Below are 17,049 nucleotides of genomic sequence, written 5' to 3' on the forward strand. Positions count from 1 at the left end.
TTACTCATTGTTATTTTGGAAAAAAAAAGTTAAGACCTCTAATTTTGTGAAGAATTTATATGTTGAATTTTAGACTCATAAGAGCTTTTTAAATTATTCTATTAGGAGAGGCAACTGGATTACTCTAAAAATGAGAAAATTGATAAAATCTAAGAAAGATATTAATCGGGAACGTCAGAAATCTCTTACATTAACACCTACCCGCTCAGACTCCAGTGAAGGATTTCTTCAACTCCCCCATCAAGATAGTCAAGATAGTTCTTCAGTAGGCTCAAATTCTTTAGAAGATGGCCAAACTTTGGGGACCAAGAAAAGCAGCAGTGAGTGCTTAAACTCTTTAAACATTTGTGATCTCTAGTATTGCTTTAGAATCCTTTCAAAAAGATTTCTTTAACTTGTAACTTCCATAGTCCTTTGGGGTATTAGTCTGATGAATGCATTTCTTTTTTAACTCTATATGATTATAAAATTCACTAAATACTGCAATACTGCATAACCACATGATTTTATATATTATGTGTTTAGAGATACACCAAACGCAGAATTACCATCATTTAGCCAGGAAGGTAAAACAAGCGTTGAAAGAACATTGAAATAAGAGCCAGAATATCTCTGCCACTTGTTAGTTCTATTTATATGGGCACGCCTTTCACCTTTGTGTCATACTATACAGGGTAATTTTGAAGAGCAAGTGAGAAATATTTTTGAGCTCATCTTGAGCTCATCATTTATGAGCTTATTTGTAATGAAATAGAATAATAAGACATTTTATAATAAGACATTTTATAATGGGGTTCTATTCACATACTTTGGTGTCGAATTGGAGTGAAGCTACATTGGGGAGAAGCAAAGAAAACTAGATATGAATTTGAAGAGAATGTTATTCAGTGATTTAGAGGTAATTGAAGGTTATAAAAATTATTGAGCAATTGCTTGGTTAATTAATTTAAGGATCAATTAAAATAGATGTGGAGATATAAGTTTGTGTATAAAATTTATAAACTGGTATATAAACATAATTTTTAAATTACAGATACAGAAGTATTACATCATAACATGCCCTATACAATTTATGATCTTTTTATTTTATTACTAGTGTGCTTAACTAAGAACAAAGTAAGAGCCTAAAGAAGTATATTTTGAGAGAAAGAGAAAAGAATAAAAGAACGTCTTTTCAGTGCTAGGCCCTTTGAAGGTGTCCCAACAGGCTGACTCCTAACAATGTTCTTAGAGAATATGTAAACAAGACAACTTTGAATCCACTCATACTATCACCAGAGTCACTAAATTAAAAAATATATATTTATGTGTGTGTGTGTATATGTATATCTATATTAAATGTAGGTATATTTATATATATAATCTCACTGCCATTCTTCTGAAGTAAATAGGCAAAAACTGCTTCTTCTTCCCCCAGGGATAGTCTCTCTTTATTGCAACTCTCAAAACACTCAAAAAACTATAGTGTTTTGTCCTGAGAGGAATTATCTCTGAAAAGACAGTATTTTAGGGTATAGATTAGGTATTATAAGGTATATTTCAGAATACAACTTATACCACCCTAAAAACTAGAATCCATAAGTATTCATGCATACATACATATGTGTGTGTGTGTGTGTGTGTTAGTCTCAAGAAGGTTGTTAAATTCTTGTTATTAAATCCCACATAAGATTATCATAACCTGGGTGGTGGTGTTTTTGTTTTGTTTTGTTTTGTTTTGTTTTTAATCTAGTCTTATCAGCCAAATCTACATGAAATCTCTGAGCATTCTTATGGAGAGATCATCAGGTTTACCTTAAAAAGATGCCAGATAATTCAGTTTTAACTGCTACCTTTAGATATAAACTATCTGACATCTTATTAAATGAGAAATGGAAATAGGTCTAATTATTTTTTTCCAATTAAAGAAAGATATTTCATAAAGGATTGATTTTTTTTTTTTTTTAAGTAAGCTCTATGCCCAACATGGGGCTTGAATTCATAACCCTGAGATTAGGAGTTGCCTGCTCTATGGACTGAGGCAGGCCAGGTGCCCTAAGAAAAGATGTTTCCATTCAGATAGGATAATGTACACAAGAAAGTCACGACAGTCTTTCTTTGAGGTCTTCTTGCCTGTTTTAAATATAAATCTGACATTCCTGCATCCAGAATAAGGATCCAGAATTGGATCCAGAATTGAAACATCCAGAATAAGGATCAGAAGGCAGTAATACTGTCCTTTCTTGCATTTGTTCAGTTTTAGAATTTTTTAAATAAACACAAAACCCAGCAATGTTAATGTTCCCTTAATTTTAGTATGTTGGAAAAAGAACATTGTATATCTACAAACTAGTTGACACAAGAAGGATCACATTCCACCATTGGCAAATTTAAAACTCCTTTTATCCTGTCTGTTTTTGGAAGAGTGTCTGTCAGTAAAGCAGTCTTTGGAAAACAGTTGAAACAGCAGTATCTAAATAAGACAACATGTGCATGTTGCAACCATTCAGCTTTGTTTTAGCTAAGTGTCCATTTTTACATTGTTTTCAGTTCATTTCTTTTTTAAATCATTAAAAACAGCTGTGTTTACCAAGATAGAAAAGAAATAGGTCAAATTAAAAGCTTAAATGAATCATGATTGTTAACTAAGTTAAAAAAAACTGTATGTCCATTGCATTCTCCTTAATGGATGACACTTGTCAGTTTGTTGGAAGAACTTTGATTATTTACAAGATGACGACAAACCCTGAGAAGGATCATCATTATTAAGGCCGTGTAAGGCTAGGTCTTTATTCACATCATTGCCCTGACTCCTAAGTTGTAGTTCCGAAAAGGTGTAACAATTTTTTGTTTTCAAATCTTATTAAAATATAATTGAAGAATGTTAGTGACTCTAGTGAACATTGGATGTCTATGCTAATGACACCTACTGTAGTTACAACCCTAATTTTCACTTACAGAACTTTTCTGCACAGTGCTACCTTTGATTTTTTAAATAAACTCACCAAAAAAGCCCTTCAAAATACCTAAAAATGTTATAAATACATATTTTCTGTCATTTTTTTCCTTGCATTAGGGTGCCTCCTTTTCCTTTAGACTTAATAGAACTTAGTGCTAGTTTTTCTCTTTTCCCTCACCAACCTTTTGCAAAATGAAATGAATATAATTGCTCATGTCATCTTTTGAAAGACTTTGCTCAGAATATATATTTTCATGGTGCTGCTAAATAATGCACCAGAATTCAGTTTATCCCAAAAAATAATTCCCTACTTTCTTTGTTATGGTTTACAAAAATAATGAAAGTTTTTAAAGTTTCTTTAGATTAACTTTTAAACATCGATGGGGCACCCTAGTTTTTGTTGACAGATATTACTAGAATATTCTTGTAGAATGTGCATCTTCCTAAGTAATTTTTTTCCAAAATAAAGTCTTATAATTTAAAAAGTAAAGACCGAGGATTGAAAAGCCCTGTGTATTTTCATCATGTATACTGTGGCCCACCAATAGCCCTGATTTTAAAGGTACACCTTTACAATTTAACTAGGAAAAATATTCCTTCAGTAATTCTAAACAGTTCCTATATTTGTAGGACTTTAGCCAACCCAAGCTTTCAAAGTATATGTTCCTCATCATTGTCTTCAGTGCTTTCCAAGTATTTTAAAGTATCAGAGTACATATTTCATATTTCATTGTCACTCAGCAGCACAAGAGTAATAGCTTTAGTATAGCATACATAGCTGAAACTCAGACATTCATTTCTGTCCTTAATTTCAACATTTAACTGCCATCTGTTCTTCTCCCTTTTTTCTTTCATTTTTCTGTTTCTGTTTTTCCTCATGCTCTGACATTAAAGTGGTTGCACTGAAAAGACTGCCCTTTTTGAGGAACAGACCGAAGGATAAAGACAAAATGAAGGCCTGCTACCGTCGTTCCATGTGTAAGACTTTATGACAGTTCAGCTTCTTTCAAATGACCACACTGGCTTCCATTACTAATTTTTCACTAACCTTTCTCTGGACGGTGCCAACTGTCTTTATTTTGCAAAAGTGCAGTCTTCCTCTAATTCAAGGAGCTGGAAGAATATTTTTTTTTCAAAACTGGCACTTAATTTGCATTATATGTATATTCACTGGTACATATACATGCATACGTTTAGTCATACATGTAATATACATTTCCAGTCCTTTCTAAAAGTTGGCAGAAAAAAAAAACTTTAATTTTCTATGACATAGAAATTTTTTTCCCAAAGAAATTTACTTAAAATATAACAAAACCTTTAGCATTAGGACTTTATTTTCTTAATGAAGTAAATTAAATAAATAAATAAAATGGCCTGTAACCCTTGAAAACGTTTGTCATTCTTTATATATTAATACTCTAGTTTTATTTTTTTAAGAAGAATGGGTAATTACATAATCACATTAAATGTCTGTCACTTTGGATATCATTTCTTTCAGGTTTTTATTGAATGGTATACTTATTTGATTCACAAAATGAATGATTTCTTCAGTAACCTGCTCTGACCAAGGACTCTTTGTCATTTTCAATAATGATGCTGTATAAGAACTGCTCTCCATCTTACCTTTATTCATTCCATTTCTGTCATCACAAAACCACATTATGAAGGCTTCTAATTATATTTGCACATCACTGCGCAAAAGCATGGCAGTTGTACAGAGTAAAATTCCTTTTCCTATCTTTAAAGGGGGTGGAGGTGGGATAAAAATATTGACTGAAATTTATCAGCCTTTGGCCTACTCATTTCATTCAGCTGAATGCATGTCATAATTTGAATGACCTTGTGGTTATAGTTTTCGATGTTCACTTGCATTAATCCATAGACAAAAACCAGATCATTTATAATACAAGATAGGAATAAAAGCAGATACATTAACCATGCTGATTCATTTGCTTTCATTTGCATCCCAGCCATGAATGACCTGGTGCAGTCCATGGTCCTAGCAGGAGGACAGTGGACAGGTAGTACTGAGAATTTGGAGGTTCCTGATGATATTTCAACGGGTAAAAGGAGAAAAGAATTGGGAGCTATGGCCTTCTCTACTACAGCCATCAACTTTTCAACTGTCAACTCTTCTACAGGCTTCAGATCCAAGCAGTTGGTTAATAATAAAGGTATAGGCCGTCTGCTCTTTGCACTGTGGTGTAACTGTTGGCAACAGGAATTTTAATTTGACTTTCCCATGTGTACTTTTTTGACAGCAACAACCTGAAATAATTATCAAAACAATCGATTTAATTTGAGAGAATTTTCAATTTCACTTCATTTCAAAAATTTAAAACATCTTACAAATAATTAAAATCTTTCCTAGGCCTTTCATAATAAACAGCTTGTGAACTAACAAGGAAAGGAAAAGTAAACCATGTAAAAAGTGAGAAAGGGAAAAAGTGATGGTAGGAGCTTAAAAACAAACACACAAAAAAAACAACTAAAAACACTAAAACTTTAAACAGAGAGAACCACGTAGAACAGCCCAGGCTCTTGATTTGCTTTGCAGGGTCCTTGGGGAGATTGTTTCACTGCTACTGGTGTTTTCCCTAAGCGAGTCAACTTTCATCACAGCCATTCTGTTCTTATTCCTAGTTCCAGTTTCTGGTTGAGTCTATGAAATATGTTAAATCAAGATGTATTATATGTGCTTGAAAAACAGTATCCATAACTGCATAAGGGAAATTTTATTAAGGGTTTTTTTTGTTTGTTTAAAAATATTTTTATATCCATTTTGTTATTTTATGTAGATACTACATCCTTTGAAGACATAAGTCCACAAGGTATTAGTGATGATTCTAGTACGGGATCAAGAGTTCATGGTAAGATATGAACTTTATTTAGAGAGCACATGTTACATACAGAATGGGAATGCTAAGACTTTCGCATCAATTTGGTGAATGTTGCGTTGCCGGCAAGCATGTGTTCTCTAATCTGCATCTCATAGCTTCTTCTGCCATTTCTTCAAAACCTAATACTCCCTTTTGCCCCTTTGGAGGTTGTTGCTTCATCTAGGTAGTCTCTGTTTTGGTCAAGGTCATTTATAAAATATACCTGCACAATGCTTAAATGTAATTTTTTTTTAATTTTTTTTAACGTTTATTTTTGAGACAGGGAGAGACAGCATGAACGGGGGAGGGTCAGAGAGAGAGGGAGACACAGAATCTGCAACAGGCTCTGAGCTGTCAGCACAGAGCCTGATGTGGGGCTCGAACTCACGGACCTCGAGATCATGACCTGAGCCGAAGTCGGATGCTTAACTGACTGAGCCACCCAGGGGCCCCTTAAATGTAATTTTGTTGCCATTATGCTATAAGGTTAAAGTTATGAGAAACACATTTTACTATTGGTTTTAAAAATACTTAGGTAAAGGGATGAACTCTTCTGAAACCACATTTTCTGCAGTGTTGAGTATATCATATTGTTAAGTTTCTGGAGAGATCTGCAAAGTCATATCTTGCCAAACTAAATTATTAATAATAAATGGATAACATGTTCAGGGGATTTCATATGTAAGCAAGATTTTAAGAAACAGGGTAGGGTTGTGTTAACTGTGCAGTTGTTTTCCCTTGTGCGGGTAGGAATACAGGACATCAACTGCAGATGCTCATGTTCCTCCTGTTCATGGTATTTCTGCAGTGTGCAGGGTTCCTTTTCTGATCTGTTGTAAGTGACCTAATCATTAGCAATTTTTTTTTTTTTTTTTGCATGTCACCCTCAAACAGTTCTGGTATCCATCTAGAAAACATTTCCAAATCTAAATATATCTTTTCTTTTCTTTTCTTTGAATCTCAGTGTTTCAGAAATGTCTTATTCGAAAGTGTCTAACTGAACTATCTGTAAATGCCTTTCTTCTCTAATCTGTAAGATTCAATTCTGTGGGCATGCTTAGCCTGTGAAAGTATGCATGATTGCTTCCTCAAAGCATTCTGTGATCAGAATGTAAAGTTCAGTGTCATTAGCTGGAAGTTTATCACACTGTCTCCTGATTTTTTCATTTAGCTTCAAGACCAGCCAGCCTTGATAGTAGCAGAACATCCACTAGCAATAGTAATAATAATGCTTCACTCCATGAAGTCAAAGGTACGCTGTAGGTAAATTTACTAATATTGTCCATCCATTTCCAGATTTTATAATAGAAGATCGATGAAGTTTCTGGGGTAAAGTATGAAATCCAAATCATCTATGTTTGGAACATAGTTCCTTAGAACATTTTATACTTAGCATTGTGATACATTGTATACCATGTATATAAATGTAAAAACAGGAGCAGTTATTTTGGTTTCCATTTTTCATCTTCACAGATAAAATGTTTTTATGGCATCTTTAACTTCAAAAATATCTGTAGGTCCTTAGTTTTCTTATGTTTTGTCTTCGTCATGAAAATGGTTGTCCTTAATTTTCTCATGATGCATGTACATTGAACTCTATAGAAGGTGCTTTAGAAATACTTTCAGCTTTATTTATTCATGAAATAGGGGGAAATAATTTTTTTTATTTAAGAAAACAAATGTGTGTGTGTAGAACAAGACCCAGATGGATGCACATAGCTTCTATAAAGAATGCAAGATTTTTTAAATTAATTTTTTAATATGCATTCCAAGGTGAGGTTTTATGTAAATGTCTAGAGGCTTTGACTAATACTTTTTTCCTTAAAGGTATACTGCCTACTCAGATTCTGGAATTGTTTAATTGATTATAAAAGTTGGTTAAAGTATTCTCTACAGTCAAGAATTGTCCCATTATAATGAGTGCATGTGTTCTGTTGCTTTTTGTATTATAAATTTTTTAATGTTTATTTATATTTTTGAGAGAGAGAGAGCATGAGTGGGAGAGGGGGAGAAGCAGAGACGGAGAAGTAGGCTCCATCCATGAGATCATGACCTGAGCCAAAGTCAGATGCTTTTAACCAACTGAGCCACCTAGGCTCCCCTGCTTTTTGTATTATAAAATCATTTTGTCTCAGTTGTAATTTTATCGTTAATGCTATGACTCTGTTGTAGTGGTCTGAAAAATATGATCTCAAGAAGGGATTATCTTTTCATTTTTATAATCATATATTTAAAAATTTTTTTTTTCAACATTTTTTATTTTATTTTTGGGACAGAGAGAGACAGAGCATGAACGGGGGAGGGGCAGAGAGAGAGGGAGACACAGAATCAGAAACAGGCTCCAGGCTCCGAGCCATCAGCCCAGAGCCTGACGCGGGGCTCGAACTCACAGACCGCGAGATCATGACCTGGCTGAAGTCGGACGCTTAACCGACTGCGCCACCCAGGCGCCCCTATAATCATATATTTTATATCTAGTAGAAGAATATAGTCTGAAAACTGAAGTATTTCTTTTCTGATTTGAAAATTCAAGGAAATCTTTTTTTTGTAAAATGTTACATAACTTGAGCCAAATTCTTTCGTGACCCACTTTACTTTGTATTATTAGTTGTGTTGTCCATCTTGATATTATATCTATACAGTTTGCTGTCATTTAGAATCCAAGGAATAACATAAACATTAGGGAGGTTTTTTTCCAGAACTAGTAATTTGCATTCTATACAGTTGCTTAACCTCAGTTGAGGCTTTTTTTTTTTTTTAATTTTTTTTATTTTTGAGAGAGAGAGTGAGCACGGGCATGAGTGGGGGAGGGGGAGAAATAGAGGGAGAGACAGAATCTGCTGCAGGCTCCAGGCTCTGAGCAGTTAGCACAGAGCCAGAGGCGGGACTCGAACCCACAGACCATAAGATCATGACCCAAGCCAAAGTTGGATGCTAAACTGAGTCACCCAGGTACCCCTCAGTTGAGTTTTTTAAGACTACATAGCCACCATACCAACAGTGTAAAGCAGGAACAATCAGATGATTCAGACATTAAAGAATAAAATAAAACATATTTGACTTTATATTTTTACTGGAATTTGCTAAGTAACTATATCATATCTCCATTGATTTTCCTTTATATATGCCTGCTGTTTCAATTAAAAAAAATTTATTTAAGGTTATTCATTTAGGATGAATGAGGAAGCTTCAAGTAAAGAATGAAGATTTCATAGGCAAGGAATTCGAATTTTTAACCTCTGAATTTTTATTCGGGTTTTAACATTTTGATGTAATTTAAAAATCATATCCTGTTTTGTTCTAACTTGTGAGGTGTTTTACAGTGACTTGAACTGAGTTTTTAAAATGTATTATTGGGGCACCTGGGTGGCTTGGTCAGTTGGGCATCCATCTTCAGCTCAGGTCATGATTTCATGGTTTGTGGGTTCGAGCCCCATGTTGGGCTTGTGCTGACAGGCCGGAGCCTGGAGCCTGCTTTGGACTCTGTGACTCTCTCTGCCCCTCCTCTGCTCGCGCTCTTTCTCAAAAATAAATAAGCATTAAAAAAAAATTTTTTTTAATAAAAATGAAAAAATGTATTATTTTTTTATTCACTTACTCATCAAATGTAATGAGTGCCTGCATCATATGTTTGGCTCTGGGTGTAGTGGTAAAAGTAAGTATTTGTCCTTGTGGAACTGCTGTCTGTCGATTTAACAAAATAAAGAGACTGTGGTAGACAGTGTTAGACTGTTGAAAGATGAACACAGTTTAGTAAGCATATCTAAATGAAATTTGAAAGTCAGTTTAGCTATTCATAAGAATCCAGTCCACAAATGTTATTACTTATATAGTTTTAATCTCATTTCTGTTACCAAACTCTTAACACAGCATTTACTCCAAAAGCAGGTGCAGTTAACATCCAAAGCAGGCCACAAAGCCACAGCAGTGGAGAATTTAGCCTGCTTCATGATCATGAAGCTTGGTCCAGCAGTGGTAGCAGTCCAATCCAATACTTGAAAAGACAGACCAGATCAAGTCCAATGCTCCAGCACAAAATGCCTGAAACGTTAGAGAGTCGAGCACATCACAAGATCAAAACTGGTTCTCCTGGAAGTGAAGTTGTTACTCTACAACAGTTTTTGGAAGAAAGCAACAAGCTTACCTCAATACAGGTTAGTTTTGTCTATGGTAACATTCATTTAGATGGACACTACAAGTTAAAATTCTTTGAACTATAGAGCTTCTATCAAGACATGTTTATAAAGAGATACTAGCAATTTTATATCACACAGTGTAATATATCAGGAAAGTAAAAGCTTGGCTGCATTCACTAATCTGCTGTGGTATCTTTTTTTAACAGATAAAGTCCTCAAGTCAAGAGAATCTTTTAGATGAAGTAATGAAAAGTTTGTCTGTCTCTTCTGACTTTTTGGGAAAAAACAAACCAGTTAGCTGTGGTCTGGCCAGGTCAGTAAGTGGAAAAACCCCAGGAGACTTCTACGATAGACGGACAAGTAAGCCTGAACAATTTATGAGACCCAGTCCTCGAAAGACTGAAGATGCCTACTTCATTAGCTCTCCAGGAAAACCTACCTTAGGCACTCAAGGAAAGATAAAATTAGTGAAAGAAACTTCTCTGTCACGACAATCAAAAGATAGTAATCCTTATGCCACTTTACCTCGTGCAAGCAGTGTGATCTCTACTGCTGAAGGAACTACTCGAAGGACAAGCATCCATGATTTTCTGACCAAGGACAGTAGACTACCTATGTCAGTTGATTCTCCACCAGCTACTGCTGATAGCAACATCACTGCAGCATCTCGTGAGTACCATTTACTCCAGTGGTCCTCTCATGCACCTCACAGTCCAACCCATGCTGTGGGTTCTCATGCACAAAACAATTCAGCTCCAGATAAGCCCAAGTCGCTATATGCCCAGGCTAGAAACTCAAGAACAGAAAAGTCACATTTTCTAAACGAAACCTTTGCCATTATTAATATGTCTAATGATGCATTTGGAATATCAGCTAAAGATAGTGTAGAGTCATTTACTATGGCTAATCCATCTCAGCCATTTTTATCCCTGAATACAGAACTAGTTAGTAACATAAGTGGGTTACCTCCCAGGCCAATCGCCAGAGTAACTGACCAGGCTTCTGCCATTTTGAATAAAGCTGCAAAGAAAGATAATGAACAGTTTTCTGATAATCAGAACCCTAGTAACAGTAACCCACAGTCTTCTGCAGATAGCAATAATCTTATCACTACTGCATGCCTCTATCCTGATGACACAGAATCTGCATTGTTGGTTTCTGAGGATAATCAGACTGTTTGGTATGAATATGGTTGTGTATGATCAAAACTGCACGATATAATACTGATGTTACTTGATATGCACTGTGCTTCTCTAATCTAATTTGAAGAGCTGCTGTTGAAAAGTGTCATTTGGCTAGGCTTATATTTTTATTTTTAAATTGTGGCATAGTGTTCATTTGTACATGGCGGCATGTATATAAATATGAATGTGTAACCACACCAAAGCCTGCATGAAATATTAATTACATTGTACATTTTTTGCATGACTTTAAAATCCTTAACAATACATGCTCCTCTTTCTCATTTCTTGTCACCCGATAAGAGATTGTTACTTTGATACCTTGGAAACATATTAAAATAGTTGCATGCTATAATTACCAAGAAGGCATTTCCAAGTCATATTTACTTTGTTACTCCCAAAAAGGAATGTTCATTTTTTCCTTCCCTCCTCTTTGCTCCTCTTCCCTCGCTGTTCTTTTCACTCCTTCTCCCCCCCAAATGTGCACTTCACATTGCACATGTACAGCATTAAGGAAAATACGTAAAAAGATGTCATTTTCTTTTGCCATTTAACTATGTCTTCTGTCCTCCTGTTTTATTTTCAAAGAAATAGTCACTCCCTTAACACTTTTGTAGCAAATGTTAACTACTGCCTATATTTATAAACTTGTTCAGATTTAGAACATTGTTGTTACTCATAAATTGAGTGTAATTCTTTAAAAACCCCATCAAATTTACCTGTTACTTACACAGTGACTAGGAGCATTTGTATTAGTTCTGTTTCTTCTCTTCACTTTCCTTCATTTGTTAAGTGTAAGAGCTCAAGGACCATCTTTCCTTCAAGATGACTTTTTAAATTGGAATCAATTAATATATTAGTTTTGCCAGTTCTTTTTTTATAGGGTAAAAGAGAAATAAATAATACTCAGTGTGGTGAAAATTTGCATTTTTACTTCTGTTCAAAAAGGATAGCAAGTTTACAAAGTAGTAAAGATTGTTGCTTCTATAATCTATTAAATTACGTGTCTGTCCTTAAAATAATTTCTTAAAAGAGTACATTGTGCTAAAATAAAATTAATGTTAGAATTTGTAACTATTTAAAATAAACAAGTGTGTTTTTAGTGGAACAAATTTTAGAACTAAAAATAAATATAAACTTTTAGCTAAAAAAATAACCATATAAGATAAAATATTTCATAATTCTGATTTAGTGTCAATAAACTTTAAAATTATCTACTGTGGTCAAAACACTTTTAAAGTAAAATAAGCTAAACTTGAATCTCTAACTCCCAGAATTTTTTTTTTTTTTTTTAATTTATTTTTGGGACAGAGAGAGACAGAGCATGAACGGGGGAGGGGCAGAGAGAGAGGGAGACACAGAATCAGAAACAGGCTCCAGGCTCCGAGCCATCAGCCCAGAGCCTGACGCGGGGCTCGAACTCACGGACCGTGAGATCGTGACCTGGCTGAAGTCGGACGCTTAACCGACTGCGCCACCCAGGCGCCCCTCTAACTCCCAGAATTTTACAAAACAAAACAAAACACGTACTTGATTCACTTACTTCTGGAGAGAAGTATGCCTTAGCTCTTTCTCTGGAATGTTTTTGACATTTTGATTCAGCCTAAATATTACTGCTAATAACTCAGCCTGGCATCTGGAAGAAATGCTTTGAAATGTAACTTTCTAAATGGGGGTGAGGGGGATTACTATTTCATACATGTTGTTATATTAAATTATTATGGTTATTAATTGGGCCGTGGAAATAGAATCTGTAAAGAATCTTTGCATAATGAAATTTGTATCCTTTGTAAATTAAACCGTTCTCTTGTACTTATAAAAGGTCATTGTGGGGAGTAGGCCCTCTCCAATCAGAAAATTTTCATATTTTTTACTACCTCCTAATATACTTTTTCCATGAATACATCCGTCTGTTCTATTGCTGGTTGTTTCACAGTCAGTCCTAACATTAAAAATGTTTTGGCATCTCTTTTTTATAACCTATTAATAACATAATAAAACTTAATGGTAAATATAAGTGAGATTAGATTGGAGCCAAAAGATTAAAATGGAATAATTAGTGTTACTACTTTTCCACTTTGAGCGAAGAATTATTTCATCACCATTTCAACTCTTTAGATATTATATATCTGGCCATGCACTTTAAATTTGAAATATTAAATTTATTTATGCAAAATACAGAAATTGTTGTATCATAAAATTGTGATTATTTTACAAAATTAGACTTACCAGAAAAAGTATTTCCAATACAAATAAATGGCTATAGTTTATAATTTATATTATAACATGTTTTCAAAAGGAACATATACATTGTACTCTAAGACAGATCCATACCATGTCCATAGGTCTTGAGGATTTTGAGAATACAGGCTACACTTCCTCTAGAGACTACCACCAGTTGTGGAGGCCTAAAATTTTTTCAAAACACTAGCATAGCGCTTGGAATCAAAATTTTAGCATGGGAAGAACCTTAGAAATCTTATTCAGCCAGCATTTCCCATACTGTAAGAAATCAACATACTACTTGCTATGAGTCTTACAAAGAAGCACCAATATTGTAACTTTTTAATTTTTTTTTTTTTTAAGATAAAAATGAAGCAACTCTGACCCAGTTGAGCAGCAGTACTTTCTTCCTCTAAGACATCTCCATAAATATCTTATGATTCATAAAGGGTTATTTGGAAAACTATTTGGAGATTCACTACCCTGATTTTAGATGAAACTGCATAGCATTCACATTCCTGGCCTGGGTTTCTAGAAATTATACCCTTATTATTTGTCTGACATTGTAAACTGACATTATTAGGTATGGGTTCCCTTTGACCAAAACAACTTTAGCTGTAACAGTGAAAGTAGGTATATTATTTGCCTATAAAATTTGCCTTCAGACCTGGTTTTCTCAGTAAATAAATACTTCATTGTGGATGTCTCTGTGGCTGCATGCAAGATTATTTTTTACTTTAAAACTATTTGTGACTATTTAGTGAATAAACATAGTAAGAGGACACAAGTATATTATTTCTGGCTTTTAAACTATAACAATCAGTCTTTATGTAATAAGATGTCTGTAATATTAATAAATTTCCCAGTTAGATTCTTTCTTCTTGCCCTACTCAACAAGAGCTCATTAGTTTCTTATCTTCATGAATTATATTATGTTTAACCTTTGATTAAATAACATGAAATGCTTTTCTCCTGCAGATGTGGACAAAGTACAAGAAAGCAGAAATTCAAAAAGCAGGTCTAGGGAGCAACAAAGCTCCTAATTCTATTACCCACTACATGACATGTGGGCCAAGTGGTGAGTTTCTTCCTTACAATGTAAATGAGATTAGTCTGTCTCATTTATACAAACTAACCGTGTTACGTACAAGAACAAGTGCACATTGCATTAACAGATGTAAATATTGCTTGCTTAATTCACGACTTTCTGTCCTACTTACTAGTTGAGGAAGATTTATTGATTGATGTAAGCTTTTGCCTATCAGTGCAGGAAACAAACCTTTAAAAATTATTTTTATTTGTTTTCTTAATTTAAATTTAATTTTACTAGTAAATGTTTTCGGAATTCCTTTTTTAATTTGAAGTTGTTCTTTTTTTCTTTTATAGGAATCCACTCCCCCCCTACCCCCCACAATGTTCTTGATAATTGAGAATAAACAGTAAATTACGTACCTTTTCTGTAAAGAGCCACTCAAAGAAAAATTGTCTCTTTCTGTCACTCTCTCATTCCTATAGAAGACCTATCTGGTGCATGTTGTTCGTATAGTGGCTGCTCTGTATTTTATATCTCTCTTATCTTCAAGCTTTTCTTACATTTTCTTTCTTCTTTCTACCTTCCAACTAAATACAGAGAGAAAAGTGTCCTTCAGTTTCTCAGTGTGAAGCCTTTATTTCTGAAGTAACAAGACACCCAACTATAGGAATCATTTTAAAAATCTTTAAGGAGACTTTAAACAATCCTTCGTGACTAGAGCAGGCAAGAAATACAAAACCTTCATTCCTTCCTTGAATCAAGGAGCACTACTGGAGTCAACTGCCAAAATTTTTAGAAGGTTTTAGGACTTACTATACATTGTATTGTTAAAATCTACTGAATAAAGGATGTTCTCTCTCTAAGGACCAAGTGTTTTAAGGTTTCAAGAAGTACTCCAAGAACAATCTACTTCTTTCGTCATTTGTTTATGAATTTATCCATGTTTGCTTAATGCTTCTGCTAAGTATTAGCCAGAATCTAGCCATTTATATTTAGTTGTGTAAATCTAAAATGCTGTATGTTGTGGAATGTACTATATATCAAGATACAGAGAACATTGTTTTGGCATGTCAGAGCCTTATTTGGTTAGCAGACTGCATGTGTTGGTATTCTTTTTCTTTTTAAACTAATAATTTTGATGCACTGCAAAAGAAATTCAGTTTATAAGATAAATCTGAAAAATAGGAGTTATAAAAAATTTACAGTAATATTAATATTTCCATATTCCTCATTAAGCAACACTAAGCATTCACAATCCAAGGTAATTAAAGAGAGTGTTTTTCTGAAACTTTTTTAGTAAGGTGGTTTTCCAGCAAATTGCATTCCCAAGATAAAACTGTTGTGTTTTAATTCATTTCCCTTCTTTAGTATTGGGTTATATATGTGTGTCTGTTTTTTTAACATGAGAGCTGACTATTGCTTAAGAAGTTTTCTTATGGCAAAAAAAAAATGTAAATAATTTACTATGATCTGCATTTTGCCAGGAACTCATTTATTTTTAAGGTTATCACATATTAATAAGAACTTTTCTGTTTTTGTCCTTTATAATATTGCATTAAAGTTGGTAACTGTTATTGGTACTTTTGAAATATTTGTATGCATTTGTTACCTTAAACATTTGAAAGAAGCACAAAAAAAGTAGATTTAGTTAACCCAGGGAAACATCAGTTTTTTTGTAGCTCCAATTTTATATCACAGTTTTATTTTCTTATGAAATCAAAAAAGGCATTGATACTTATTAATGCAAATTCATTATTTAACATAAATATCAGAATAATCTTAAAGGTCTGAAATGAGAAAGATAGTGACTTTTTTATTTTAACAGTGTACTTCTTAGGCTCTCATTACCAGCTCTAAAAAATCTTTTTGGAACAACTCCATATTCATAGTGTGTGGTTTAGGAACTGTGTGTTTCATCACTAACCTAGTAACTGTGAGAAATGTGTATGTTCTCTCCCCCCCACCCCATTCTCTCCTTCCCTCTCTCTCTCTTTTCCACTCTCTATCCCTTTCCCTCTCTGTTTTTGCTAGGCCAGTAGCAGTATTGTGTTCATAGTCTACTTTCAGAAAGACTTACTAATGAAAAGAAAGACAGCATGTATAGTTGACCAGAAATTAAAAAGGAATTTAGAGAACTTGGACTTATCTTAATGCCACCATTAACTTAGGTTTTGCCGCCAAATAATGCTGTAAACTCTTGGATGAAAGGTGCTATGTAAATGTAAATACAAAGGATTCTTACTAAAGTACAAATATTGCACAACAGACATATTTAAAACTTATTCTCTAGACTTTGAAACATCTTTCTCCATTGTGACTCCCTAGATTCAAGTATCAAATTGATAATGGGCATCATGGCAGTCTAGAGATACTTGCATGTAAAAAATGTAAATTCATTTTTAGGTGGATAAATTGAAAGTAAATATAGAAGTTATGTTTTAGCTAAATACAGTAAGTGGGTAACTTAGATTTATATTAACTAGCATCTAATTTGCACAACTAGGACACATCCCAGGACAGTTACTGAAAGTTGGAATTTAATGAGTAGGAGTTTGCCAGTGAGATGAATCATACCACAGCTTGACCTCTCCAGAACACTAATGTCCTAAAATAGAGAACCTGTTGACTTAAGCAGCACATTATTGCTTCATGCAGAAAA

General features: G+C 34.0%; 1 protein-coding gene across 9 annotated transcripts in view; it reads left to right on the top strand.

The window, feature by feature from the left end:
* The window catches only part of CCDC88A (coiled-coil domain containing 88A), a 141,109-nt gene extending 125,139 nt beyond the window's left edge, over positions 1 to 15,970 (top strand). For 2 of the 9 annotated variants that reach the window (XM_058684061.1, XM_058684064.1), the window contains 9 exons: positions 106 to 320; positions 3,833 to 3,916; positions 4,909 to 5,112; positions 5,737 to 5,808; positions 6,989 to 7,069; positions 9,703 to 9,971; positions 10,160 to 10,622; positions 14,336 to 14,435; positions 14,988 to 15,970. In XM_058684061.1, coding sequence (XP_058540044.1) covers positions 106 to 320; positions 3,833 to 3,916; positions 4,909 to 5,112; positions 5,737 to 5,808; positions 6,989 to 7,069; positions 9,703 to 9,971; positions 10,160 to 10,622; positions 14,336 to 14,400 — 1,453 coding nt within the window. In that variant the 3' untranslated portion in view covers positions 14,401 to 14,435; positions 14,988 to 15,970. The other 7 variants (XM_058684066.1, XM_058684068.1, XM_058684063.1 and 4 more) reach the window with 6 other exon arrangements.
* Positions 15,971 to 17,049: the final 1,079 nt, after the last annotated feature.

Source organism: Neofelis nebulosa, chromosome 9, assembly GCF_028018385.1.
Source record: "Neofelis nebulosa isolate mNeoNeb1 chromosome 9, mNeoNeb1.pri, whole genome shotgun sequence".
Lineage (NCBI taxonomy): Eukaryota > Metazoa > Chordata > Mammalia > Carnivora > Felidae > Neofelis > Neofelis nebulosa.